Source organism: Chlamydotis macqueenii, chromosome 15 (assembly GCF_036417535.1).
Source record: "Chlamydotis macqueenii isolate bChlMac1 chromosome 15, bChlMac1.mat, whole genome shotgun sequence".
Classification (NCBI taxonomy): domain Eukaryota; kingdom Metazoa; phylum Chordata; class Aves; order Otidiformes; family Otididae; genus Chlamydotis; species Chlamydotis macqueenii.
In genome coordinates this window covers 14,349,418-14,376,033 of record NC_141570.1, presented here as the reverse complement: position 1 = coordinate 14,376,033, position 26,616 = coordinate 14,349,418, and the positions used below count along the sequence as shown (strand labels likewise).

General features: G+C 52.1%; 1 protein-coding gene across 3 annotated transcripts in view; it reads right to left on the bottom strand.

Annotated features, from left to right (window-relative positions):
• Window positions 1–291: 291 nt before the first annotated feature.
• The window catches only part of MGRN1 (mahogunin ring finger 1), a 51,205-nt gene continuing 24,880 nt past the window's right edge, over window positions 292–26,616 (bottom strand). Inside the window, exons 5-17 of one of the 3 annotated variants that reach the window (XM_086759976.1) lie at window positions 24,421–24,538; window positions 20,839–20,905; window positions 17,864–17,916; window positions 15,378–15,425; window positions 11,619–11,687; window positions 9,152–9,311; window positions 7,248–7,357; window positions 3,549–3,772; window positions 2,698–2,821; window positions 2,509–2,554; window positions 1,767–1,874; window positions 1,125–1,246; window positions 292–627 (exon numbers count right to left, since the gene is read on the bottom strand). In XM_086759976.1, coding sequence (XP_086616102.1) covers window positions 1,137–1,246; window positions 1,767–1,874; window positions 2,509–2,554; window positions 2,698–2,821; window positions 3,549–3,772; window positions 7,248–7,357; window positions 9,152–9,311; window positions 11,619–11,687; window positions 15,378–15,425; window positions 17,864–17,916; window positions 20,839–20,905; window positions 24,421–24,538 — 1,237 coding nt within the window. In that variant the 3' untranslated portion in view covers window positions 292–627; window positions 1,125–1,136. The remainder of the gene's footprint in view (window positions 628–1,124; window positions 1,247–1,766; window positions 1,875–2,508; window positions 2,555–2,697; window positions 2,822–3,548; window positions 3,773–7,247; window positions 7,358–9,151; window positions 9,312–11,618; window positions 11,688–15,377; window positions 15,426–17,863; window positions 17,917–20,838; window positions 20,906–24,420; window positions 24,539–26,616) is intronic. The other 2 variants (XM_086759977.1, XM_086759975.1) reach the window with 2 other exon arrangements.

The window sequence follows — 26,616 nt, the reverse complement described above, 5'->3', positions numbered from 1 at the left end:
GAACAAGGCACACGGCGTGGGCAGCGCCGGGCTCCACGGGGGAAGGGGGGGGGGTGCGTGGGGGTCAGCCGCGTCCCCGCGGGGACGCGGCTGACCCCCACGCACCCCCCCCCCTTCCCCCGTGGAGCCCCGCACCCAGAGGCTGCAGGGCCGCAGCTATGTACAGGGACAGCAAAGGGCTGTGCTCGGTGTGTACAAAATATACAACGGTAGTGTCCTTCATCTGCCGATTTTCACCCCAAAATCCCTCCCCCCCCCCACACACCCCACGTAAAAACACGACGCCAACCCCCTCCCCACCACCGCCCCTCGGCCGTGGGTGGGAAACATGCACGTCTTTTTAAAAAAAAAAACAAAAACAAAACAAAAAAAAAGCGGGGTTGCGCCGAAAACCGCGCCGCATCCCCGGGGAGCGGCGAGCACGGGTCCGTCCCGCTGCGGATTTGGGGTCGGGGGGGAAGGAGGCTGCGCGTGGGGTCTGGGGTCCCGGTGGCGGGGGGAGGTCCGGCCCCGCTCACGAGAGGCTCTGCTCGTCCTCCAGCTGAAGACGCGTCTGCTCGAAGAGAAGGGGCTGCGTGGGGCTGCCGGTGCCGCGGCCGGGGAGCGTCTTGGTGAAGTCGGACGAGCCTGAAGGAGGAGAAGGGGGTTCAGCCCCAAAAATGCCCAGCCCTGGGGTCACGGAGAGCCCAGGCAGGGTGAGACCACCGCCCCCCGCCACCCCTGGACCGACCGCAGGAGACGTGGCGCCCGCGAGCTCCATCCCCGCTGCCCACGCCAAGGTGAGGGTTCAGCGAGCGGCAGGGGTGGGACGCAGGAGACAGAGGGGACGCGCTATCTGCCCCCGGACGTTCACGGGGACAGCAGAGCCCTCAGCCAGGAGCCCAGCAGGAGCCCGGAGGGTTCTGCTGCCCTGCCTGGCGTCCCGGCGCTTGGGGACAGCAGGGATCCCTGCCGGGAATGGGGACGGAGCCGGGACAGGGCCAGCAGCGCAGGCTGGTTTGCTGCCCCCTCCTTCCCTGCCTGGATGGCCAGGATCCGTCCCATCCCCGCTCTCTCCCGCCTTCCCGGGAGGGGTCCTGCTGCCCCACGCAACGGCGACGCGTAAGAAGAACGAGAAGACGTACCAGCTTACTCCTCTATACCAATAGAGCAGGAATCGGGACCCAGTGCTGCCCGGGACAGGAGGGAGGAAGGCAGACAGAGAGGGAAGGAGACATTAGAGAGGCGCTCAGAACAGACCGCAGCTCTGCGGAAGAAAACAGGCTGCAACAACAACAGTCTCGGGGGAGGCCGGCCAAGGACAGCACCCCACGGCCCTCCCTGCCCTGACGCCGCCCCGCGGCAGAGGGGCGCCCGCTGCCCCCCACCCCGCTAGGCCCAGCTGGTGGCCCTCCCTCAGCCGAAAGCAGGAGCGAGGTTTGGGGACAGGCACAGGAGGCCACTGTCACATAAACGGTGCCAGAGAGGAGAAAGGGGAAGGACAGAGACAAAAGGGTGAGGGAGGAGGAGAGAGAAGGGGGCGGGGGCCAAGCTACATCTTTGTTACCCCCCCCCTCGTCCACAGCTCGCTCTGCCCACTGGAACTGGGAGCCCGTGCTCCGGGCAGGCGTGTCCCTGTCCCATCCCAAAGCTGCAGCACGCCGCCCCGGCTGGGGAGGCTGCCCGCGGTCGGGCGCACGGTTCACAAACCCCCCGGCGCCTCGAAGCCGAGCGGCCAGCGCAGCAGGTTGGCAGCGTGCCTCGGGCCCCAACGGCGCGGCCGTTACCTGGCAGGTAGACGTCTACCGGGGGGTCGCTCTCCGACTGCGTCAGGCTCCTGTGCTCGCCGCAGCTGCCATCCTGCAGGACGTCTTCGACGGAGGGCGGGCGGCTCCCTAGAACCAGCCGAGAGCGGGAGGGGTCAGTCCCCAGACTCAGCTCCGCAGGGGCAGGTGGCCAGGAGGGCAGGCGGAGGTCTTCCTCGTGAGGAAGCTCCCCGGGACCCCTCAGCCCCGCAGAGGTCTGGGGAGAGCCGGTCAGACCGGGCCAGGTCACAGCACCGAAGGGTCAGCCCTGTTCACACGCAGGCTCATGCCCCAAAACGCATCCAGCGCTCCCCTCCCACCCTGTCCTTGTGCCCCCTGGGCGCTGCCTGAGCACCAGAAACCCAGCCCAAAGACACGGGGCACATCCTGCATGCTCAGTACCACCGCCACGCTCTCACCAGGACCACGCTGGTGCGCGCAGCCATCCTCCCCCTCAGCCGTGCGAGGAGACAGCCCACGGCGTGCGCAGCTCTGCTTGCGCAGAGCTCACAGCGAGGACAGACGCTCGGCAGACAAACCAAGGAGATCTGCTCGTTTTGTTCCCCCACTTCCCAGGAGAGACCAGGGAAGGACCAGGGGCCTGGTGAAGATGGGATTCCAGGGGCTGGATGTTTCTGAAATCGTGTGTCCATTCCCCAGCCGTCCCCGTCCCACCGCGGCGGAGCTGGACACCACGGCAAGGTCTGGCTGAGCGCACACTCACCTTGCTGCAGGGATGAGGCCTCCTCCATCTCCTCCCCTGCCACGCTCTGTAAAGAGGAACCGCACTGGTTACTTCCAAATAGGAAGCTGAGGAGCAACGGCCCCTCGCGAGGCACCTCCCGTGTCCCAGAAGAAGCCCCCCCGGAAGAGCTCCGGCTCAGAGTGGCTCCCCAGCAGAGCACAGACTTACTTCCGGAGAGCTGGTCTCTCTCAGGACCAGCTCACCCCCACTCAGCACCGGCTGTGAGTCGGAGTCCTCGGAGAGCTTCTCTTCATCCTCCTCGTGGATCGGGGACGAGGGAGACCGTAGTGTGCTGCGGCAAAAGACACTCCGTTTGCGAGGAGCCGCGGTGCGAGCCAAGCAGCGCAGAGCTCCGGGACAGTACCACAACTCGGACAAATCCTGCCCTCGCGTGGCAAGCGAGAGGCCCAGGTCCCACACTGCTCCCCACACCGTCAGGGGCTCCCTTCTCAGGGGGAAATTTGGAACGGAGCCCAGCGAGGAGCACCAGGAACAAACCCGGTCTGGCCCCATCTGTACAGCCCCACAAGGGCCACGTGAAGGGCACAGCCACACCTACACCCTGCATCACAAGGCCAGTAGAGGAGGCTTCAGTCAACAACTGAAGGATCTCACTCAGCCTTTTGTGCTCTGAAATTCACAACACCTCTCTCTCCGTTCTTTTGTTCCTGGTGAACTCCACAGAAAGCTGAAATCCAACCAAGTTTGGATGTTAAATGCCAACCGAGGGACTAACTGCACCGGAAAGCAGACATTTCCATCCAAATCTGGATGAAATCTCGCTAAAAATCCTCCTTCTCTTGGTGACAACGCCAGCCCTTAAGAGATACACGCTGGTCACCTCAGGTGGTGTCCCAATTCTCTCAATGCCACAAGTAGCTGCTGGTCTCCTGCAATTCTGAGGTAGCAGTGCTGCCAAGTGACGGGACCAGCCGGAGCCCTCTCCTGGCTCCCAGCGTGTGCGGCCACAAGCCCTTAGGGCTGGCAAGAGGAGCGGACCCCTCCGTCCCCATGCTGACCTATCTGGAGACTTGCTCCGCTTGCCCTTTTGGTGAGTGCTCTCCACGGCTCTGTCCATCCCAGCAAGGGGTCGGCTCACGGGTGGCATCCCATCCACCACGCCGGAGTAGTTGATTTCTTCATAGAGAGGAGCTGACGGGATGGAGGGGGAAACAGAGCGAAGGCCATTCAGCGCTTCCAGCAAGGAAATGGGCTCATAGCCTGGAGGGATGTTGTCAGAGCTCTGCGGGTGAGAAGGAGAGGCACGTTAAGAAACCCTCACCAGGCTGGAAGCCCCCCTAGAAAGGAGAGGTCCGGCTGCGGCCCTGCACCTCCCACGCCGCACTCCCAGGCGGCCCATCCCCACAGCCGCCTCTCCACGGAGCCTCAGCCTCTTCCCCCTACAGCAGCCACACGTTCCCCTTTGGGTTGTAATGCCGCTGATGCTCCAGGCCGATTTCCAGAGCAACGCTTGACGGACTGGGCATCTCAGCAAGCCAGAACATGGCCAGGCACCCCCCCGCCACGCTTTCAAGGGCCGGACAAGGAGGATGAGAAAGCAGGCTCCTAAGGAAGCTGTTATGAAATAGGTTTGGATTTTTTCTCCTATGGTTCAGAGACTCTGCCAGCTCAATCAGCACCCCACTTGTGCTTCCAGCCTCGGTACACGCGCTGCCTCACAGCATCACCAGTATCACTTAGAGACAGTCGATGGAAGGGAGCGCGCGTGCGCCTGCTGAGAGCTGGTCCTCGGAGCCTACACCACTGCCACTTCTCCCGTGGACTCGGTCCCCGCAGCTGCTAACGCTGTCCCCACACAGTTACCTCTGCTGAATGGTGGGAAAGGGATCACAGACCCACTGACCCTACAGGGAGGAGGGCAAAACCACACCAATTCCCACTCCCTCTGTCACTCAGTAAGCTGCCAGTCAAAGGGACCCTTGCAAAGCCATCAAACCAACAGTGGTTTAACTCCAGAAACTCCCCTGCTCATCAAGGTCCTGTGGACTCCGAGGTAAACAGGGTTTGTGCTGCAGCCCAGTAGGTCCCAGGCAGCTCAACGCAGCCCGCTGCAAAGAGGCAAGACTGCAGCAGTCCAGGCGTACACTAAATCAAGGTGTTCCTGCCCTGCACCCTCAGGGAGGTGGTTCTATGTCATACCTAAGATGGCACGCTGCTGCTGAGCCTGGCCACGAACTCCTGCAGCTTCTCTGTGCCTCATCTCCCAGTCGCGCAGCTGCAGGTGAGCCTGCCCAGCAGCCTGTTCCAACCCGGCCACTAATCTGGAGTGAGCCGACTGCTGAACCAACTCGCTGGCGGCCACAGAAGGAGCCAGATCTGATGGGGAGGAAGGAAGGAGTGGCACCTGGGGTCAGGCAGCCACCCACATCCCCTGAGTCCCGGTCCTGTGATGGCTGCGAGCCTGCACTGAAGACCACAGCTGGTGACTGCAAGACAACCCAGCCAGCTGAACAAGGAATGGGTTCGCGGTTCGCCCTGTAGGCGGTGGGGCCAAACGCCGTCTGCACGAAACCAGTTCATTTCCAGACAGCAGCTCAGAGGTGCTGTTTTGTGCACAGAAAAGTCAGAGAGACAAAACTCCCTGGCTTGTGTTTGGGACATTTTCTCCTGGCTGTACAGACCAAGGCTGCTCATTTTGGTTTGCTGTGGTGAAAGCTCAGGTTCTGCAGCTCAGCTCGGAGGCTGGAGGAGGATTCCTCACCCAATGGCTACAATACCTTCGCTGCAAGTTACTGAGCTTTCAAAGAGCCCTAAGAGACACTGCTCTCTCCTGTTCTTACTGCTACACCACCCCCAGAGCCCACTGCTCCTGCTAGCTGCTGTAGGAAGCTTGCAGAGAGCCAGGGTCATGCCAAGCTCTCAATAGTCTCATTTCCTGAACCCAGCCTCAGGTTTTCTCCAGGCCTGACAGGCACAGCAAGCCACATTCCTTGTGAGGCTGAGCATCCAGGCCACCCTGCCCAAAGAAAACTGCAGCCTCCTTGATATCGATGACAGCTGGAGCTGCGTTTGATGGGAGCGCACAAAGAGGGCACAAACAGACCCTTCCTGGTCCAGGGGCCTCCCTCACCTTTCCCCCTCCCGGCTCCTGGTCCCCTACAATCGCCACTTATGCTGTCCCCAGCACGGTGTTCCAGTTACACACTCTCACGCCAACTTGGAGAGTTCCCACAAAACCAGCTCAATCCTTCCTGCTTCTGTAAAAGCAAACCAGCCCGATGCAGCCACTGCTCCTGAATGTAAGACCTGGTCCAACTGTGCCCATTTGTCTGCCTCTACATCTCAGCACCAGGGTGGAAACCACAACAAGATGTACCCACACCAAACTGCAAAGGGGGTGAGACAAGTGCAAGGAAGCTTTTGGGTGAGCCAAGGGGACAGCAGCTTGCCCACAGTCCTACAAAGCTCCGAAAATGGCTTGGCCAGGAACTACAACGCAGCCAGGCTCAGGACCTGGGGACGGTCCCCGAGAGTCAGCATCAGACCCCTGTGGCAAGCTACTTCCACCTTCCTTATTCCTCCGCACGCACACCAGGGAGGTTAGTGATCGTCCGTGCAGGGCGTGAGCATCTCACCGCTAACGCAGAGGCAGCACGTGGCGTGTCACAGCCTGTGCAGGGCCCCAGTCAAACCCAGCATGCCAGCAAGCCCTCGCGTGTGTAACACATCCACGTGCCAGTGACGCCGCTGGCGAAGAGTTGCCATAGGAGCAAATACAGCCAAGTCCACTTACTGTTTCCCTTCTAGGTTTCCTGCTGGGCAGGGAGACAGTGCCCACTTTAAGGGGTTTAAAGGGACACTGTCAAGAGAAAACCACGTTTTAAAGAAATTTCTTGAGGTTAGTGACACGAAGAGACACACAGCATCTCCTCACCTCGCTCCAGGTGACAGCACCTGCTTCCTCAACACACCACGCTCGGCTTCACAACAACCCTCAGGGTTTCTCCCCTGCCCCGTTTCTTAGCCCCAGTTGAAGGCAGCAGAGCTACAGTGCTGCAGAGGATAGAGGGATAAAACCAGGCTTTTCCTCTGAAAATCTCTTTCTGTTCCCATGAGCGCCTGGAAGATGATCTAGATGCAGATCTCCCTCTCCTCACTCTGATCTCATGGATCTCGCCAGGGCCAGCTGTGCAACAGCACTGCTCAGGTAACGAGCTGCTGTCCTCACCGTACCCGGGACGTGTGACCCGGCCCTGAGGCCACCAGCGCCACACTTCCCGTCCCACGCCCACTCAGCCGCCCACCGAGACCCCGATCGCTCAGGGACACCGGCACAAAGAGGCCTTTTTGCTATGCCGAGGGCATTTCACCAGTGTGCTGCCACACAGATGTGCGTGCAAGTCAAACTCCTCCCCATCTTCCCAGCTTCAGCTCCCACTCTGCCATGCCCAGTCTGCCACTTTTCTGCTGGGACACACCCCGAGAAATCTTCTCGGACTGAGGCTTCTGCGGATTCGCTTCCTCCAAAAGACAGGAGGGCACTTGGCTAGAAACAGCCGTGTTACTAAACCACAAGAGGAGAGGTTCTGGCTCTCTGGCAGGGTTGAGAAGAGAGGCTGCACTGCACAGGAGGACCTCACTCCAAGGCCTGAGGCACCTCCTGACATCCCAGGGACGCTGGCCACCAACCCAAGCACGCTGCGTGCACAAGCCGCCCGCTCAGGCTGAGAGCGGCGTCCAGGCTTTGTGGTACTTACAGAGTGCTCGTCATGGTCAACACTCTGCGCCAAGACAGGGCTGAACGACACCGGTGACAGAGCTCCTGGCTTCTTCCTCACAGCCCGGATCTGCAGCAGAGCGCGGAAGGCTAGGAGAGAACAGTAGGCAGGTGACCACATGGCCTAGCAGGACCGAGCTGTACCAGCCATGTGCCAGAGCTCCTCAGCTCGCCGCAGACACTCCATTGGCATGGGAGAGCTCCCCACGCGCACGGGGAGCAGGACCACGGAGCGCACCAAAGCCAAACGCTATGGTCTGGCTTCTGATCAGTCTATATGGGGAGAGATCAAAAAAAGTCTGGCCACATGTAGCCCGTTCAGAGAACAAGCACTGCCTGCCCCAGTACAGTCATGTACAGAGGTGCTTCAGGCCTGATACTGTACAACAGAGTAAGAAAAACATGAGCTTGGCCTCAGGCAGCACGCTGCAAGCTACAGGATGGGGGTGCCGTCATGTAACACCACTTTGCGTTCATCCAGACCCCACAAGTCTCAGCCCCGGGGTGCAGCTGGTGCTGGAAGCACCGCGCCTGCCATTAGCTGCTCACTCACCGGCCAGCACTACAGTGGTGAAAGGCTCTGCAACAGCTGTGAAGCCAGCCAGAGGGTTAGCGGCTCGACTCCTGTCTCCAGCACAGCAATCCCTCGGTCCTCCCACCACAACAGCTTTGATCTCCACTCCCTGCCCACAGTCCCGTTTTCTATCTGCAGATCTTTAATATCGTCAGTTCCTCCGTGCCAGGGGCGCACAGGACGAGCCAGACATCTGTTCTGGTGCAGCTGTAAGAACTTGCTCGTACATAAGGAAAAGCCCAGGCATTTCTTGCTGCACCCAGCTGCTTGCAAGATCAGCCTAGAGCCAGGGGACAGAGCTGCAAATCTCTCCTTGCTGCCTCTGCAGTCCCTGAAGCAGATTCCCAGGACGTCTGACATGGGAGCACTTTCCAAACAAATACAGCCCACTCCGCTGCAGCATGCAGATGAGATAATGCTGTTCCTGTGTTTTAAGTTGTGCTACTTATAGCCAAAGCAGTCTGGCACTTCCTCCCCTGATAAGATCTTCCTTTTGGTTGCTGCATCTTTGCCAAGTTTGAACTGTTTGGACTTAATTTCTCAGGCCAAACATCTGTCTTAGGCTTTTCTTTTTCTTTTCCTGAGAAGTATCTATTAGAAACAATCAAATACCTCAGAGACCAAGCACAGGATAAAACACACAACCTGTCTATTCCAGCAAAAACACAGGGATTTTCTCAAGAGACTCCTGTGCCTCTGTGCTTTTGAGAAAAGACATGGAATTCAGCAAGTCTTGCCTGAGTGTCAGAACAGGCATTTCATTTTTTCCATCTTTCGGGAGCTGAGCACTGCGGGGGTTCAGCAGATCCTCCTAACTCTCCGGGCAAAGCAAAGGACTCAAAATTGACTGTTATCTCATCTCCACCTCCTTGGTGAAGTCAAAGTAGGGTTGTCAGAGGGAAAAAAAAAAATCATGCAAAGTACTTGGCCAGCCCTCCCGCAGGGCTGGCTGCTGTCTCAGCCAGATACTCTCAGGATCAAGTTTCTACATCCTCTCCTTTGGGGGATTTTCCATCTTCTTCACCAAAACACAAGAACTGCCTACATGGTATGGCTCAGAGCACCTTCAGATCCATCCCAGGGAGAGGGCGAGTGGCCAGGGAGGCACTGGAGAAAGGGCCATTCTCCTGTGCGGTCTCCTCCTCCTCTGTTTGAGGACAGTTGTTTCAGGTGCCAGGAATCCCCAGATGTCAGCGAGAGCCCACTTGGGGTGGGATATATAAAATATACGTTCCCTCTCACAGCCTGTACTGACTTCACGGGAGCCTAGAAGGGAGAAAGATGCCCTTGCTTCCCGGGCACATACTCACGCAGCCTGCAGATGGGGCAGTTGTTGGCCTGGTAGCGCAGGGTGTCAGCGCAGGAATTGCACAGACACAGGTGCCTGCAGGGCAGAATGAGGGTGTCGCGGAGGTCCGACAGGCAAACCACACACTCGTTGCTGTTGTCGCTGTTCTCGTCATCCGAAGGCTGCAACGAGAGGCAAGACGTTGGTGTGCAAACGGAAAGGACCATGTCAAACTGCCGAGGGACTCTGAAGCCTGGGGAAATTTCCCACCCAAGAGTCTGTGCGCGAGCTGGCATCCTCCTTCTGCAGCTCTCAGTGGGGGTTTCTCCAGGAGAGCAAACCAACCCATGCAGCCCTGCTACGAACACTCCTTCCTCCTGGGGCTCTGCTCTGAGCTCACAAACCCGCAGAGACCAGGGTACTGTACCCTGAATTCACAGCACAGCTGTCCCTCCCCAGAGCTAAGCTGTGTGCAGAGCGGAGCCCCCCTGGGGTAGGGACCCCCTTGGCTGAGAGGGACCAAGAACAAGCTCCTGCCTGCCAGCCTGGTGGCTCTCAGGGTCAGCAGGTAAGCAGGCTCTTCAGCAGTCCAGCCTTTCTGCCCCACATCCACAGAGAGAGAGAGCAGCCCCAAAAGGAGCTGCTGGGTGACTGGGGCAGGCAGCAGGGCAGGCTGCCCCAGGCTGGACAGGAGGAGGCACTCCGGCCACATCTAGCCCAGTTTCCACAGGTCCTCTGAACAAGTGATGGAGTGAGTAGCTCTCCCATCTTCACCAGTCTCCTGTGCTGGCACAAGCTTTGGAGCAGCTGCAGGAGAACCAGCCTGGGACGCTCACCTGCTCCCAGCGACCCCAGTAAAAAGGCCAGTATGAACCCATCCCACATGGACGTGCATCACACTAATCTTTCCGTCACTCAGAGCCCCACAAACTGGATTAGAGCCACCAAGCAAGCTGTTGCTGGGAGGAGAAACCCACTCTCCAACCACAAGAGCTCTCTTCACTGACTCTGGAGAACATCACAGTCTCCCCACCGATGCCCGTTCCCACTTTACAAGGCCCCTTTGGTCACCAGGGCTAACACATGCCAGACCATGGGCAACCTTGGTGTAAACCGCAAAATACAGCATCTACTGCTGCCACATCCACATCCAGCCTGCTGACTATGCCAGCGAAAGGCCGCAAGTCTGTCTGCCCCATCACATGCACTCCTCATCTATTTTGGGAGGTAGGGAGGGCAGGCTTTTTTGCTTCCCAGTCATACGGCTCGCTAAGTGTACTAGGAAGAACAAAAATTACCCCAGGTCACTTGTGTGATGGGCCACAAATGTGTGACTGCTGGATCAAGAGCATCATCACAAGACCCTGGAGGACCCAAACAGAAGCCTTCAATCCTCTTAAAGAGATCCTGTGCAAGAAAAATGTTTGAAAAGACTTCTCCCTCCTGCCTCTTCAGGCACCATGTGTTGGCACAGGCAGATAGAGGTCACAGGATGCTCTGGGCAGGACACCTGGAGAGGAAATGCTGCTTGTCTTGCTCTTTGGCTACTCCACTGTTTGCAAATCACACACTACACCCACCAGAGCAGTCTGATCCTGAGGCCAGCGCTTGGTACGCTCTGCAGCCCAGGTGGCAGCAAAGGGCAGCTCTACACAAAGCCGAAGCAGGCATAAAGCAGTCACATAACCTGCGCAGCGAGCCAGGGTTCAGCAGAAGCTCCTGCCTAAAGATGGGCAATGTTCCTGAGTATACACCCCTCAGTGATGCTGTACTCCCTCTTGCTGGGGATGCAGGATGCTCTCTGGACATCGGCAAGCCCTAGAGAGCTCAGTTCCCTGCAATGCTATGAGAACACGCAGTCCTCCCACTAAAAAAAATAAAATGCTCACCGTCCCTAACAACCAGGAGACAACGAAGGGGCCCCAGGAGCAAAGCACAGACACACCAGGCACGACTGCCTTGACTGCAGAGAGGCAGTGAGATGGTGTGGGCACCAGAGTGAAGATTTCAGAGGAGCCTGGGAGGCAATGCTCATTTACAATCAATGAGAAAAAGAAAAAAAAAAAAAATATATATATATACTCCTGGCTGTGCAAACTAGGAAGCACCTAGACTGGCCAGTAGCCTCAGGGCACCAAAAGCAGCAGCTGGCACTGGCCCACTGTCTCTACAAGCCCTCAAGATCAGTGCTCTGCCCCATGGGACACTGATATCCTTCTCTCCCAGCAATTCCAGCATCAGGAAATATCCTCAGGAACCTCCTGCTGTCTAACATTATCTCAGCACAACTCCACTGATTGTTTGGGCCTTACACCAGTGAGGACCTGCCAGCCCTGGGCTTCTTCAATGCTTACAAATGGACTTCACAGTCATTCTGGGAAGCATCTCCAAGTTATCCTGCCAACCCCCACAGTTAAGCTCAAAAGCAGAAGGTGCAGGCTGGAAACCCACAGCTCAGGGAGCAGGAGCCTTCCCCTGAGCACATTTACCTTGGTCTCCTGGTTGTTTTTGTTCTCAATGCCGTAGATCTCCTGAAGCAGATAGCTCACCCGGTCAACCTAGGGAAGAAGACAACAGTTGGAGCACCAGCTGCTCTGTCATTGCTGTCTGGTGATCACCTCCCCTCCCTCCCCGTGGCAAAACGTCCACATTATACCCACAACAGCCAGCTCCCCTATAGCTACAAGAAAAAGTTCACAGAAACAAATATCGCAAAGGATAGCCGGGAGAATGAGTCTCTCCTTGCTCAAAAAGTGGTGCCCATCCTGTCTGGCCTGAGCAGGGAGCCCAACTGGCCACTTTGGTCACTATCAAAACAATCTAAGAACAAGGACTCTGCTTGTCTTGGAGATAAGGAGGGAACATGCACTCATCACTCAATTAAGCCAGAGGCAAACAGCCTTCCACAGTCCTCTCCTTCTGTGAAGTACTGCCTAACTTTAACCAGTATGAACTTCCATCCATCTTTGTAACCTCAGCAGAGGTTCTGTGCCAGCAGCTTGTTACTGGCACATCAACGGCCGCACATCGCTTCCCTCTTCATCACCCGGGAGCATGAGGTCAAGCTACCGGAGACAGACAAACCATCTCCCTTAGCATAAGCACTCAAGGGACAACGCTGCGTTAGTGCGGTGTCATTTATGACCATCTCCAGGCCCTTGGTGGCACCTCGAAATTGGGGTGTGCGCTGGCAGGAAGTGCTCCAGGCACTGGTGGAAGTTGCTCACAGCCCCAAACCTGGAACGTACTCCTCCAAGCCATGCCTTCATGGAAAGGCTGGCAGCTGCCTGTGAACTCTCCCACGCAGCTGAATTAAAGCATGGAGGCAAGGAAGGCTGATGGTTCAAGTCCTAGCAAGGCAAGCCCCCCTGCACTGTAAAGTGTTCTCCCCTGTTCTCTAGCTTAGCCAGCAAGTACAGCACAAGATTCTTACAGTTGTGAGGAGCAGCCTCTACGAGAACGCAGAAATAAACTGGTCCCCCAAGACCTGGTGCTACGCAGCAGCTTCCCCAGATCAGGGCATATTCCTCTGCACAAAACCTCACAGCAGGTAAAATGGTGAAGGGGCTGCAAGGCATCAAACCGACACATCTCACAAACAAGGGAAGGAAACGCTTTCCTGCCATCTCCACTAACTGTCCAGTGGACACCACGCAGTGAAGCCAAGCCACAGCGCTTCAACAGCTCGTCAATCCCAGGGCTTTTGGCCATGGGTAACTGGCCTCCCTCCTCTCCTTTCATCAAGTCAGGTGCTCAGAAGAGCAATGGCTTTGCCATGGGATTTCAGTTCTGCAGAAGATGTCACAGGCCAAGACAAGGGCAGGAGCTAGCTCTATCCAGCCCGTCTGCCAGTTCAGAAATGCTCTGAGCTGGGACACAGCAGCTTTAACAAACTAATTCCAGAGTCTTCCCGTTTAACACAGCGTGCAGCGCACACACAAGCTGTTCTAGGCCTGCATTTCATGGCAATGAGGTCAGCTTTGGACTGCTGAGCAAAATCCTCTGCAACAGCTCATCACTCACCCAGGAAGTTTGGGAACAATTATGTGGGAGACGTCCTTTCATAACTTGACATTTCAAAGAGAGTCTTGTTACAGCATCCTGAGTCCTCGGAGGCTTACGGTGAGCAACAGTGAGTACAGAAGTGGTCAGCTCAAAGCAAAGAAGAGGTCAGGAAGGAACAGACTCAAGCCTCTGCAGGAGCCTGCGTTCGTTTTAACTGCTTGCCTCTAAAAATCCCGAGAAGCTTACGTCACAGTAGGAAAAGGGTGAGCAGTGCAACATGGCTTTTACTAGAAAGATCTCTAGGTTTTAAAAGAGTAGGAGTAAATAAGGAGTAGGCGATTGTACAGAATGCAGTCCTTCACCTTCACGCTTCCTCAACCCATCCTGCACCACGTCATCCTTCCAAATCTTCTGTTGCTAAATACAGCCTCAGCTGAGGCACACGGGAGCCACCAGCCAAGTCCAAGTCATGTTTTCTGCTGATCCATCTGTTCATATTCATCCAGGCTGAATTTCTTTAAACAGGTTGGTAGGTACATTATAACTGATCGCAGCTGAGAGAACAAAGCAGTTCAGCTCATCAGCTGCTGCTTCCTGCTCCCCAAGAGCTTTAGAGACTGATGCACACAAAGGGTACCCAGCAATCCTGGCAACGGCAAGGAGGGGAAGGCAAAAGAAAAGCAGCGATAGAGAAGAATGTACAATGTTATACAGATGGTTCACTCCAGATATATATTCTGTATCTCTGCTCTATGCTCTTAAGGGTGCAGATGCTATCTCAGTTTCAGCGATGCTGTGTGTTCTTCTAGCAAGAGCTTCCTTCTATTTTATAAGCCATAGGAGAGAACATACAAGCGTTACAATTTACAAACTGCCAATAAAAAAAAAAAGGACCTACAACGAGACACAGAGAGGGAAGGTTACACAGTCTGTCAATACAGACAGACAAGCACACCCTGTTTCACTGCAGGAGTCAGCTAACCACTCTGTGGTAGGGTGAGAACTTCCCTGGAGAGCACTTCCAGCAGGACAGCCCTCCATCTGGGGAGTCCAGAGTGCTAAACGGAGAACGGGACACCCACTGCGATAGTGTGCGCAGTAACCCAGCTCCGACTCAGAGAGCTCACAGTCATGTTTAAAAAAAAAAATTACAAAAATCTCCAAAAAACCCACAAGTAAGATAAACGAGCGGCTTTTCATCAGCTCATGAATGCTCTTCTCTGAGCAGAGGAATATGTGAGAAAGAGGCACGGCTGGCATCACGCTGCTCTGCTCGCTCAGAGCTCAGGCAGCCTCTCCCAGCACAGTGCACAAGCTCTCCCTTCAGAGGCACGGCTCTCCTGGATGTTCCCACTACAAACCCGCCTTCGCACACTCGATGGACTCGCTTCCGAAACAGCCTCTGTCTCTATTAAAAATACCTGTGGGACTTTGAGTGCCACATACTGTTCAGTGGCTCTGTTCTGACCTGGGGACTGGAAGGAAAATCTTAGGGTAAAAAATGTTTAATCAAGGCACTTCATGACCTTCTTGGTAGTAAAAGGCTTTTTAACTCAACCAGAAAAGCCTAGCCATAACTGCAAGCAGCTCAAGTCAAACATTTAAAGCAGAAACACAGCACACATCTAGAGGTGAAGGGATAAACTACCCAAATCTCCTCTCTTTCTCCAAGATTCAAGCTGATCCTTGCAGCAGAATCACTACCAAATTTCCTTTCAGAAGCTGAAATTCTTGGCAATCTTAGCAGTTTGCAGTTGCTTATGTATTTCTCTCTGTGCAAGACTGGATGCAATTTCAATCCTGATAAGGCACTACGCAGGCCCTGCGCATCACACCACACAGTGACGGGCTAAAAAAGGGCCACAGGTCCTGGTATTTCCCTCTTTGCCAGTCTCTCTTTTGTATTCCAGCGCCAAACGCCAGGAAGGCGGGAATCTATAGGGAAGACTGGATCTAGACATAGAGCCTGCCTCCCAGAGGAGCACAGAGACCTGCGCCATCACTCTGCCAGTCCCACGCTGCCGTATTTGTTCCCCCAAAACACATCTGGCTGTGCAACAAACCACCCAACGTCAAGAGCCAGCAGCAGCTCACTGCCTGTGCTTGTGATACATGAGCTAAGGAGGAGAGATCTCAGGCTCTTGGTGAACTCACACCGAAGCTTCCCACCGGGTACGGTTGGACACCCGTGGGACACCAGCAAACATCTTTAATCAAGCAGTAGACAGGGGACAGGTACTTACGATCTGCTTCTGTTTTAAGGGCTTCACGGAGAAACTGCCATCAACGTGCTAGCAGGGAAAAAAGGAAATGCATTAAATAGCTGAAGTGTACAAATTAAGAGCAAAACAGACTTGGAGTTGCGGCTGGAGGGGGCTGGCATGAGGCTGCGAACAAGGCTTGTCCCCTGGATGGAGTCAGAAACAAGGCCCACATGCTCCACGTTGCCATCTTCAGAGCCGTGGCAACCACCTCAAGCCTTTCATTTGCTCAGTGGCAGCAGGCACGGCTGGAACAACTCTGTACATACCTGGTGTCAGCTCTAGTGTCAACAATAGCGTGCTATTTCTATTTTCTCCATCATCCCCAGCGGTCAACTAAACTGAGAGAAACCAACTCTCCTGCCACAGTCTAGCGAGCAGGGAAGGAGACTCAGGGGAAACCACAGCAGGGCCTGCTGCTGTGAGCAGCTGCAGACACGCATCTGTTTGCTGAAGGACATCCAAAAGGAAGAAACAACATTGCACAAAAAGATAGAACAGTCCTGTTTTCCAGGCAAACAAAGTGCCAAGTTCCTGCCTTTGGAAGAGCTGTGAGGCCAGACTATGCATAGCACCAAAGTTACTATTCTGATCGTAAAGATTTCTATAAATAGGGGCTGCTGGTCTGTCCGTCCTCGGAGCGTGCTCTGGTGACCAGCAGCAGTGCTTATCAGCAAGGGACCTCCTCTGGATTTACGGACCTACACTTCAAAAGCTGCAGTTATTCTAAGGATGGGGAATGTATTTTAATCAAAGAGGAAGGAGAAAGAACTCAACAAGCAATTGCCCTGTCACTTTTTATTAAAAGAAAGATTGTGATCTCGTTTTAAGCATTCAGCGGAAGATGAGAAGTAAGATGTGGCTCCACCAGACAGCACCTCCCTCTCACAGCACACGGCCTAGAAAAAGAAGGGAAGCACTTTCCTGGACACTGGCAATAATCCAGCACGGATGGAGCAGCCTAAGCAGCTTTAGTTGGTTCCCAGTTTTGCTGCACACCTCCTTCAGCTCCCTGAACATTAAAGGGGCTTTTGCCAGGACCTTTGTGCATCCAGAGAGCTCAGAGGTTCTGCACAGCATGTATGAAGGCAATAGCCAGGGGAGCACAGGTGAGTCTCACCGATGAGGAAGGTAATCAGGCTGTGACACGCAGGAAGCTGGTGGTGCCATCTATTTTTCTCTCCTCAGAAATGGCTGAACAATCATCTTGCAAGGCTAGAGGGTGTCCACCTACAGTACTTTCCTGCTAAGATGAGAGACAGGCACCAAACACCACAGCCTTTCCCAGGGACTTACTGCCCACACTGTCCTCTCCCAGGTGCTGCTGAACGATGACTGAGGGATTCCAGTGTGTTTTGTGTTTCCAGATCAGCTGGAGGAGGAAACTAGAAGAATAACATCCCTGCCCAAGTCCCAGGGGCGCTGCAGCTGCCCATCTCATTTGTGACAGATCTCTAATTGCCAGGAGTAGAACTACCTACAGAAACAGTGCTGCAGCCTTTCTAACACAGGAAATTAATTTTCTTCACAAAGTCCAACAAAAAGTCAACCTAGAACACTTAAAGCATCTTCCAGTCACAGAGCTTCCCTAGGACCAACTGTGCTTTCCATGTCCTCTGTCACCATCCACGTGACCCACCTAGAAGGAACAGAATAAGACCTGTCAACTTGCTCAGGGATACGACAGGAACAGAGCAGACTGAGAAAACAGAAGTCAGCCACACGCCAGCCTGGAAGCGGGGAATTTCTAACAGCACAGCATTGATGCTGCTTCCCTCATGCCCAGCTCTGCTCCAGCATCTCTTGCCTCCTCTTAGCACATCCCTACAAGAACCACTTGCCCAGGATATGTGCCTGCAGCATTACCACAGCCAGACACAACATGGTGCTGTTACGGATCTTGTATCTGTTTTCAGGGTCCGATTATCCTAGGAAGAGATTTTGTTAAACAAGGCTGGTGCCTACAGTTTGGCTCAGCAGCGGCGAGCTACTGAGCCAAACCTGCCACCGAAAAGCAGTGGAATTCCAAATCTTTATGCAGGATGTATCCTAATTCTTTAAAAGGGCTTGGACCTACGTGTAAGCTAAGGACAAACAATGGTGCAGCAGGGTCTGGACACAGCAGATCCGGTTCTGCAAAGAGATCGTGAGGCCCCAGAAAACTGCACGGTAGCAGCCATGGTCAACATCTTCCAGCCTCAGACATCACAGCCACTGAGGCACACCCTCTCCCCACACACAGGAAACACCAGCTACAATTAGCTGAGTGACCAGGTCAAGCACAAATGATAATTACAGGCTGCAGAGGAGCTGCTGCAAGCAATTATTTGTACTACAATAGCTCTTAGGAACCCCAGTCATGGGCCAGGACTCCATTGTGCTAAGTGTTATATAAATACAATCTAATGACCCATGGAAACGTTTACATACACAATGACAGGCAGAGAGGAAAAAAAGAACTCCTTTACCTTTTCAAATGCAGCTAGAAGAACATGGGCATGACCCGTAACCTCAACCACCACTGCAAAAAGAGAAAGAGCAGTCTTGGTTAAGCCTTGAAAGGAGCACAAGTGTAGAACTACCATGAGCTGAATTTTAGTCAGTTTACAATTTTTAAACCACCACGTGTGCTATTTTAATCTCCTCTTGCAATTTAAAACCTTTCTTATCTTGTTGTCAAGTTGGTTCATCTCACGCTCCTGCAGAGCAAGAACAAAACCCTGCTGGGCTCTGTGGCGGGCCCTGCACAGAGACACCTTCACTATCCTGGGTGCTCCAAACTATCCCACTTTGTTTCCAGAGGCTGGAAAGAGAAAGTAAAACAAAGCACTCAGTGGGATTCTGCTCTCCCCTCAAAATCCTGTTTTTAATTACCTGAATTTATCATTGGGATTAATAAATCCATCTAGTTTAACAGCAATTGGCAGCGCTTCCAGCTCTGATACTTATCACTTTATTTCACTGTAATCTGACATGCTTTAAAACATTTATTTCTCATCCCAATTTTGGATGCTAACATCTCTGTGCAGTTCTCCAGTCTTTTCCCCAAAGACAAACATCACTTCTTCCCTCTTCCAAACTTGAGGCTTCCCTCTTAACCCAACAGCACTGAGAAGGGGCTGTCGGAGGTTTCAGTACTGCACTCATGGCTCCCTCAGCAAACACAGAATACAGAACAGAGGTACAATCCCAGTTCCTCTGGCTCTCCAGACTCATCAATGGAAAGGGGAGACAGGTTGTGGAGGAGTCACCAAGGGAAGGGAAGGCTCTGCCTGGACCGATGAGTACATGGGCTGTGCACAGCACACGCAGAAGAGCTGCAGACACTACTATCACCTCTCTGCCAGAAAGTTAATGGCTGAAGGAAGCAACTCCTGTGTTGTCTACAAGGGAGAGGAGCTCCAGAGCTTCCTTTGGGCCCCTAGAACAGCAGAGACAGCAAGAGGAACCATTCACTGGACTACAGCACAAAGATCACGTTTGGAAACAGCAGTATGTGGGAGAGGAGAGTCCATGCCTGTGGATGTGCTGGGCAACTGAGATCGGTCATGGCAACTTGGGTGTGATTTGGAACATAACGGCGTGCAGAAAACAGGGCTAAAACTGGGAATTTGTCTGCTTGCTCTCCTCACTGCCAGCCAAGAGCAAGGCTGTTCTAGCTCGCTCAGTAAATGACCCTCAGGTCCCTCCCCGCAGTTTGAACCGCCAAGAGAGAACAGGCATCGCTTCCCCTCCCATCCTCTGCTGCATTCAAGCAGCGCGTGTGGCTGGAGCTCTGTGGCACCTTCCCTCCTGGAAGGGTTTCTGCGCCTCTCCCCAAGAGCAATTGTGCTGGCAGGAACAGGAGAGGGCTCACACTCCTCAAGACACGCAAACATCTCCTGGCAGAATTCAGTCCAAACCAACACCTCACTGACTGCTATTTTAATTTGCCGTTCGATTTTATTTAGCAAAAGCAGTTACAGGCCAGCTGTAATTTTCCAGGTGCTCCATACACTAAAAGGCCAGCTTGTTCCAGTCCCATCAGTTAAAAAAAGAACTAAAATACACAACAATTCCCTCAAATCTCACTCAAGTGTTACATATTTCTGTGTTTATATTCTTTCCAGAAGTGGATTTAAAAGCAGTTGCCTTTCCAGGTTATTAAGACAGATGACTGTACACTATTGGCCAGGACTGGGCATGGCATGTGCAGAAATGCATGCTTCCCATGCTGCCTCCTGTTCTATTTTTGGTCCTTCTAGGCATGCCCAGCCTTAGAAAGTACAAACACTTTGCCAAAAGCTCCATAAACAGAGGAAGGGGTTTTATATTTATGGTCAAGAAATACACCTACATGTCAATTTTACTAACAGTGCCTGAAATCACTACAAAGAGATGCACTTTAGAAGTAACTTCCTTTCCATTTCAGTGTGCTTTGTTAGTCACACTTTAAATGGGTACATCCAGTTCTGTTTCACTCTGCTCGGAGGACTGTAAAACAATGCAATGAGTTTCTGGACCCTTTCACATCTACAATGTAAGAAACCGGGCACAGTGACTGCACGAAACAATGCAACCAACACTGGATTTTTTCCTTCCTAATTATTCCTAAATTTTGTACAAAATGTTACAAAGTGCAGAAGTGAAATCCCGGTCCTGCTGACCACAATAGCCTCTAATTTTAAAGAAAATGTGACTTCCTCATGCCATTTTCATTGTTGATGCTCAGAATGAGTGCAAGCACACGGAGCCCAAAAGTACATACCCCCTAAAGAAAATAATGTGCAAGGTGAGCAACAATCTAAATACTAACTGGACTTTCTTCTCCAAAATGGCAACGTGCTTTAAAAATAACAAACAATTATTTACCATGAAAGGTTTTGCTGTATTACTGTAACCTTCAGAAAAGGCAGGAGGATTTTAAACTGCTGAACAAAGCTGTATGTGGTTGACGAGCGGTCTGAGCATTTTAAAGCCTTTTCTTTTTCTCTGACCATTCCTAGGGGAACACGCACTCTACAGTTAGCTACAGCTTTCACGAAGACAACTTACCCTTCAAAGAGGGGAAAAGACCAACTCCCTGCTTGCCTTACAAACTGCAAATGCAAAACCCAAAGAGAGAGGAAGTCGTTTGCTCCAGCGTGTGCCTGGCACTGGTGGCAGAGCTAGGAGCTCTCCTAAACACTATGCCAACACTGAACACCTGGCCATTTTTCCTGTTACAAATGGAGGCTATTTTTAAAAGCATGTTTTTATGTAAGAATCTGTGGTTAGCTGGGCCCTTTTAATACCGGGAAGTTAAAGTGAACTCCTGAAATATTTTTATCCTGGAAAGGTTTCCCAAGTCTTTGCTACGAGTAAACTGTTTTTGTCATTGCAGGAGGAGGCCTGCGCTGAAGGAGTCAGATAACCTCCAAGAGAGCTAGAAAAAAAAACCAAGGGAGCACACCACCATGCTTACCATCCCCTTCATCCACCACCGCTCGGATGACCACCGGGAACACGCCACGATCCAAGTCAAAGTTCAGCTGAGGGAAAGAAACGAGACAAGGTTAGACCGTTCCCACCAGGTTTGCCTGAAGGCAACGCTCGAGATAGCACTAACATCAGAGGAACAAAAAACCCCTTCTGACGGCCCCGGTCCCTGTTCTCTAAAGAACACAACAGAACAGGAGGATTTAAGATTCAGACACCAACTTTCAATGGGAGGCAGTCAGAATAACTACAACATACATACATTGAGACACGGCACTAAACACCAACCGTGGTTAGCAAAGGAAAGGATCTCTGTTTGGATTTTATACATTATTTATATGCTTTCGTATGGTGGGATATACTGGTTATAGCACAGCAGTAGGCATTATGCTCCCTACACCACAAAAAAATCCCTGACTCTTGTGTAGAGAAAAATCTGTAAAACTCCAAGCTCACACAACACTTTAAGGAAACACCAGACTGATTTCCATCTCTTAGCATGTTATGGAATTCAGGTCCTTGACCTTCTAGTGGGCAAGAGTGAAAATTTAAGATCTCACTTGAGTGCAACGAAAATAGACTCAATTTCTTCCTTTGCTCTGCACTTCATTAAAGCACTTCAAAAGCTCCCTGTCATCTTGCAAACACAAGAAAAATGTAACCTTACAAACACTGTCCTACGCCAGGAATGGAAGTGGTTCAGGGATTGGATTTGTAGTGTTTTTGTTAATTACTGACCTGGGGTTTTTTGTCTCATCTCTTGCCAAGAAAGAAAAAGATGTCATTTCATCATTGTGCTCCAGGTTGTCTGTTTTCAGTTTTCCAGGGAAAACTGAGACCCAACTCAAAGCACGGTTCAGGCAGTGGTTCGGTGCTTCCTCCGCTTTCCCGCAGCCCCAGCATCATTCGCAGTGATTTTCTCCAGCCAGTCCCTCGAAACATAAACTATCAAGGCAGCCATTGGCATTGGCACAAATGGCAACCCAAAACACCCAGACTGGACAAAGGTGACTCTCGCCCCAAGCCTTAACATATTTGAAAATGGTTCCTCCTCAAATGAATGACAACCTAAACGTTCATCCTGAAACGAACGCTAACTGGGAGATGATACACCCAGTCAGCCACCAGCGCCGTAGCCCATTACCCGCACGGCTCTGCCTTCTGCTCTTCTGTCCACGGCTGCACGCTCCGTGTGCGGGTTGCAAGCCTTTGGGGCCACTCGGCTTCTGCAGCGCTTTCTAGAAGAAACCCTCAGCTGTGTGACAAAGCTTTGCATACACACACATCCGTTCAAATGCGCATACTTGATTCCAAACAGAAAGCACCTGCTGGAAGACCTTACGATTTGACCTAGCCAGTCTTCAAACCTGATGGACACTGGTTTTCATCCTCTGTACGATGGTTTCACATTTTATTCTGCCTTTAAACAACTAGAATCTATTCTCTTTCCAAAAGAGCAGGCTAACACAGCAAACACAAAAATCTCATTTAACCTCTCAGTATTTGTTATAGAAGAGACTCAATGAGCCACTCCTTTCCAGTTTGCATTTCTGACCCATTATGGCATGCCACAGAGGGAAAATTCATTGAGGACAATTAATTAAAATTGCTGGAAGAAGCTTATGGTTTTGTTTTGCTTCCTGCTCTGATTTATTACTGTACAACAGTTACTGTCTGTCCATTTGAAGGGAAAGTCACATCACAGAATTGTGGTTGCTTTACAATATAAACTTCTGCGCTCTCAAACAAAAGGCCTCTTTAAGGGTCCATTTCACATTCATTTTTAGGGACCCGAAAACGACTGTCCCAACACAAGTCACACACTACAACTCACAAGCAAACCAGTATATTATGAAAACAAAGTAAACTTTTCTAAAGCTTTCCACATAACAACCCAACATAACATTATTTTCCCTTCTGTTGGCCAGCCAAGAACTACATCATGTGTGCGTATTACACCGAGCAGAAATATGAAGTAAATCTGGGTTTTTTGGACAAGCCCAATAACAAAGCTGGAAAGCAATCTGAAGCATGCAGTCATACACAGCTGAGTGATAACACTGCCAGCTATCTCAAATAAAAGCGCTGCATTTCAGTGGCCAGTTAAGAAGATTTAGCCATACGCATTTTACTGGTCTTGAGAGGACTAAGACTTCTGTACACAGAGCCGAAACGGGAGAAGAAACTCTTCCAAATCACCGTGCTTGTTCCACATTTTCTCCACAACCAGAGCTCCCAGTAACATCAATGACAAAAGAGGAGACAGAGGATGCAGCAGAATCAAGCAAGGGGAACTAGAAGCTTACTTTTCCGCAGCTTCTCTCCCTTTAAGCTGTCAAAGGGACACGACTTTAGTTCTTGAGTTAAAACCTTGCTGGCAGGAACAAAAGTGAAAATTAAGCTTCTCGATTCTTTAAGAAGAAAGGGATCTGAGCCCTTACTTTCCAGCTCTCAGATGACAGAAAGGATTTAAAAGCAGCTCTGCCAGGCTTTTGTAGGCTGAACTGGTGAAATCATACATTGGCAGAGAAGCCAAGACATCAGGAGACCAGACTCCGCAGGCTCTGGGTAACCGCCACAGCATTTGTTAAGGCACGGGACTGATTATAGCTGTAACTGTAACTTCAAGACAATAGCTATTCAATCTTTTCAAAATACAGGAACGATTACTTTTTTGCTTGCTTTTTTGTTGTTGTTGTTCCTGTTTTTCTGTTTTTTTAAGAAAAAATTGGTGCAGAGGAAGCCCCTGAGCCAAAGCTCAAGAAGCAGAGAGTTACTGCCTGGGTTGGAATTTTGCAAAGATACCAAAATTACTAGGAGTCTAGAGATCTTCCTATGTAGTAAAACCCACAAAGCTTAACTGAAATCAAGCTCTTGTCTGTTTGCAGTTATGGGTTAAACTAAAAGGAGGACGGCATTGTGTGAATCTGCCCCAGAGGGAAGTTAAGGATGTGGCCCTTGAACAGAACAGGACTCTTCTAGAGCAGTGGTCTTCAAGCTATTTTGACTATTCATATCCCATCAGCAAAAAAAATTTGAGCACGTACTCCAAATATATTTATTATTTCTAAGATACATACATGCTCTACTGAAGTTCTTCCCACACCTCAATGAATTGTCTTCCATGCACCCCACTTTGGAGACCACTGTTCTAGAGGATCAGTCAAAAAAAAACAAAACCAAAAAACCACCAAAACAGAGAGATCAAGACAGACGTTTGTTCCCACAAGCTCTCTGGCTGGCAGGGAGACGAAGGCTGGGGAGTGGCGGGTTCCTCTACTCCAGTGCCAACCTCTGCCGTCTCCCTGATGTTGGGATGCCAGCTGAGCAGCGATATCAAAAGTTGCGTCTTTGGGTTTCTTGCCTGTTTGCCTGATGTACCTGCCAAGTTCCCAGACAGCGTTCACACCTGCTGCTCCCAGCGCCCCATTAGTCTCACTCCCACAAAACATGCCATGGCAACTGGGAGAGGGCGTCTTCCAGCCAGAACTCCGTGACACTAAATGGAGTCCAGTGCTTCTGGGGCAAGAGGGTTGTGGAAAGAAGGGGACACTGAGAAGAGACTTACTTCATCATCCTTCCAGTCTGAGAAATCAATTTTGAAGGAAGGCAGGGAGAATTGCTGGCTTACTCCTCTCTTGTAATGAACCGTCTCCGACTGCAGAGAGGGATTCTTTGTGCTGTATCTGAAGAAAGGGGTAAAAAAGAAAACTTGCTGTAACAAATGATTGCTCTCATTCATTCACGCCTGCCCACCTTTCAGGAATCACCAGTGGCAGCTCTAAGAGGCAGAGCTGGCAGGGGCTGGCAGCCATTCAGTGGGGACACAAAAAAGGGAAGGGGAAGGTCAAAGCAAGAAGGTGAGCACAGGGAAGGGAAAGCAGCGCAGACAGGCAAGGTCTGATAGGATCCATACTGACCTGCCTGGAAACACTGGGTGGCAGAGGAGTACAGTGGGGTGCGGCAGCCTGGCAAAGGCTAGCTCACTAAATCCAGGACCTAGGCAATGCTGGCTTCCAGCGCAGCGCACACTCTTATTTTCTACAGGAAACCCAGGAAGAGCGAGCACTGATCTAACAGTAGCAACACACAACCCAGCACGGCGCTGAAAGCTCTCCTCTGCCTCCGTGGGACAGTGAGAAACGCTGCTTGGCTCACCATCATCCTGGTAAGCAAGAGCTATTACAATTCACTCCTCTGCTCCTCACGTGCTTCCCCAGAGGTGTTGCAGGGCTACCTGTATCACCAGAGAGACACCAAGCAGCCCTCCACGCCGGCCACCTAGAGAAAAGTCACAATTCTTCCTCCGTCTCGAGGCCCAGCACTGAAACACCAGCACTGCCAGGCTGGGATGAACATTGCTGGGATGAACATCTCTGGGATGGGACCATCATCCATCACCTTCTGCACCCAGGGCCCACCCAGCGCTGTCTGCCCCAAGAGAGATATTTCACTGCCCGCTGACCTACAGACACTGTGACTCACAGTGGGCTTTGGTGGCAAAACAGGATCAAGCAGTTTTCACCCCTTTCTGGAGAGCGATGTCTGAGGTGGATGCACACAGCCTCTCGCTGTGTCAATTCCGGGACAGGAGAGAGGGCAGCAAACTGCAGAGCAGGGTGGGAACATCTGAAGGTGATTTTACCACCAAAGCCTTTGCTGTTCAGCTACCAACCATGCGTACAGACACAGCTTACAAACCTCCAGGTACGTAAGCAAAGGTTGGAAAGCTCCAACTTCCTTTGGCCTAACTACACTTTGTGGAGGAGCGCAGCACAGCAGAGGGGGACAGCAACACAAAGCTCTTCTACATCTGAGGTAACAACTTCTGGTTTCTCTAAGCAAGGAGCAAGAGGGCTGAGCAGCTCAATTCCAGACAGGGTGAAGCAAAAACTATTGGAAAAAAACAAGGTGCAGAGTCAATCAAGAACAGCAGAACGAGTGTCACACCAGAGATGTGAAGACTGGGCTGGAGGATGGAAGAGGCGATTAGAGAGGACACGCTTGAACCTTAATACACAGCTTTAAGTGATAACTGTAGAAACTTCACACTCAAGAGCTAAAACTCTGGCAGCTACCTCCCCAGAGTGCAAGAGCCCACAGAGACAGCAGGCTGCCCTCCAGGACTCAGGCCAACCAGCACTGTTACACAGAGCCTTAAAGCACGATGACTGGGACGCATTTTTCAGCTGAAGATATGAGAACCTGGATACCAGAAGATGATGATACTTAATTAATTCCTCTCAAACCCAAGGAGGAAAAAATCAGACTCCTGACTGGCATGAACTGCTGCCTTTCTCTAGACAGCTAGTGCAGTTCCTGCACCCTCTGAGGACCCAGACGCCTTATCACGTGCCCCAAGATCCACACTGAATTCTGGAAGGCCACGACGAAGGCCAGGCCACGTGCGCTCTGCTCTTCCTGCCCAGGCAGGTGCATTACGTTATTTATGATAATACCTTACCCTCAGAGACCATTCTGTACCGCGCCGAAATTGCACTGCTTTACTAGAAGGTCTTGCTCCATACTTCGCATTTAAATTGTGGTGTGGGAGAGATCAGAGTGACAGGTCTTTTATGTGTGAATTACAGAGCGAGCAATTGAGTGAGGTTTTATTTACTGAGTTGTCAAGCACAATGAATAGAGCAAGCCTGTATCTAGCTCCTTTTGTGGCGCTCTCAAAGCTTCCCAGCTCTGCAGAGAGGCACAATTCTCCCTCTACAGCTGGGAAAGTCACGGATGGAAGAGCGACTTATCTGAGGTG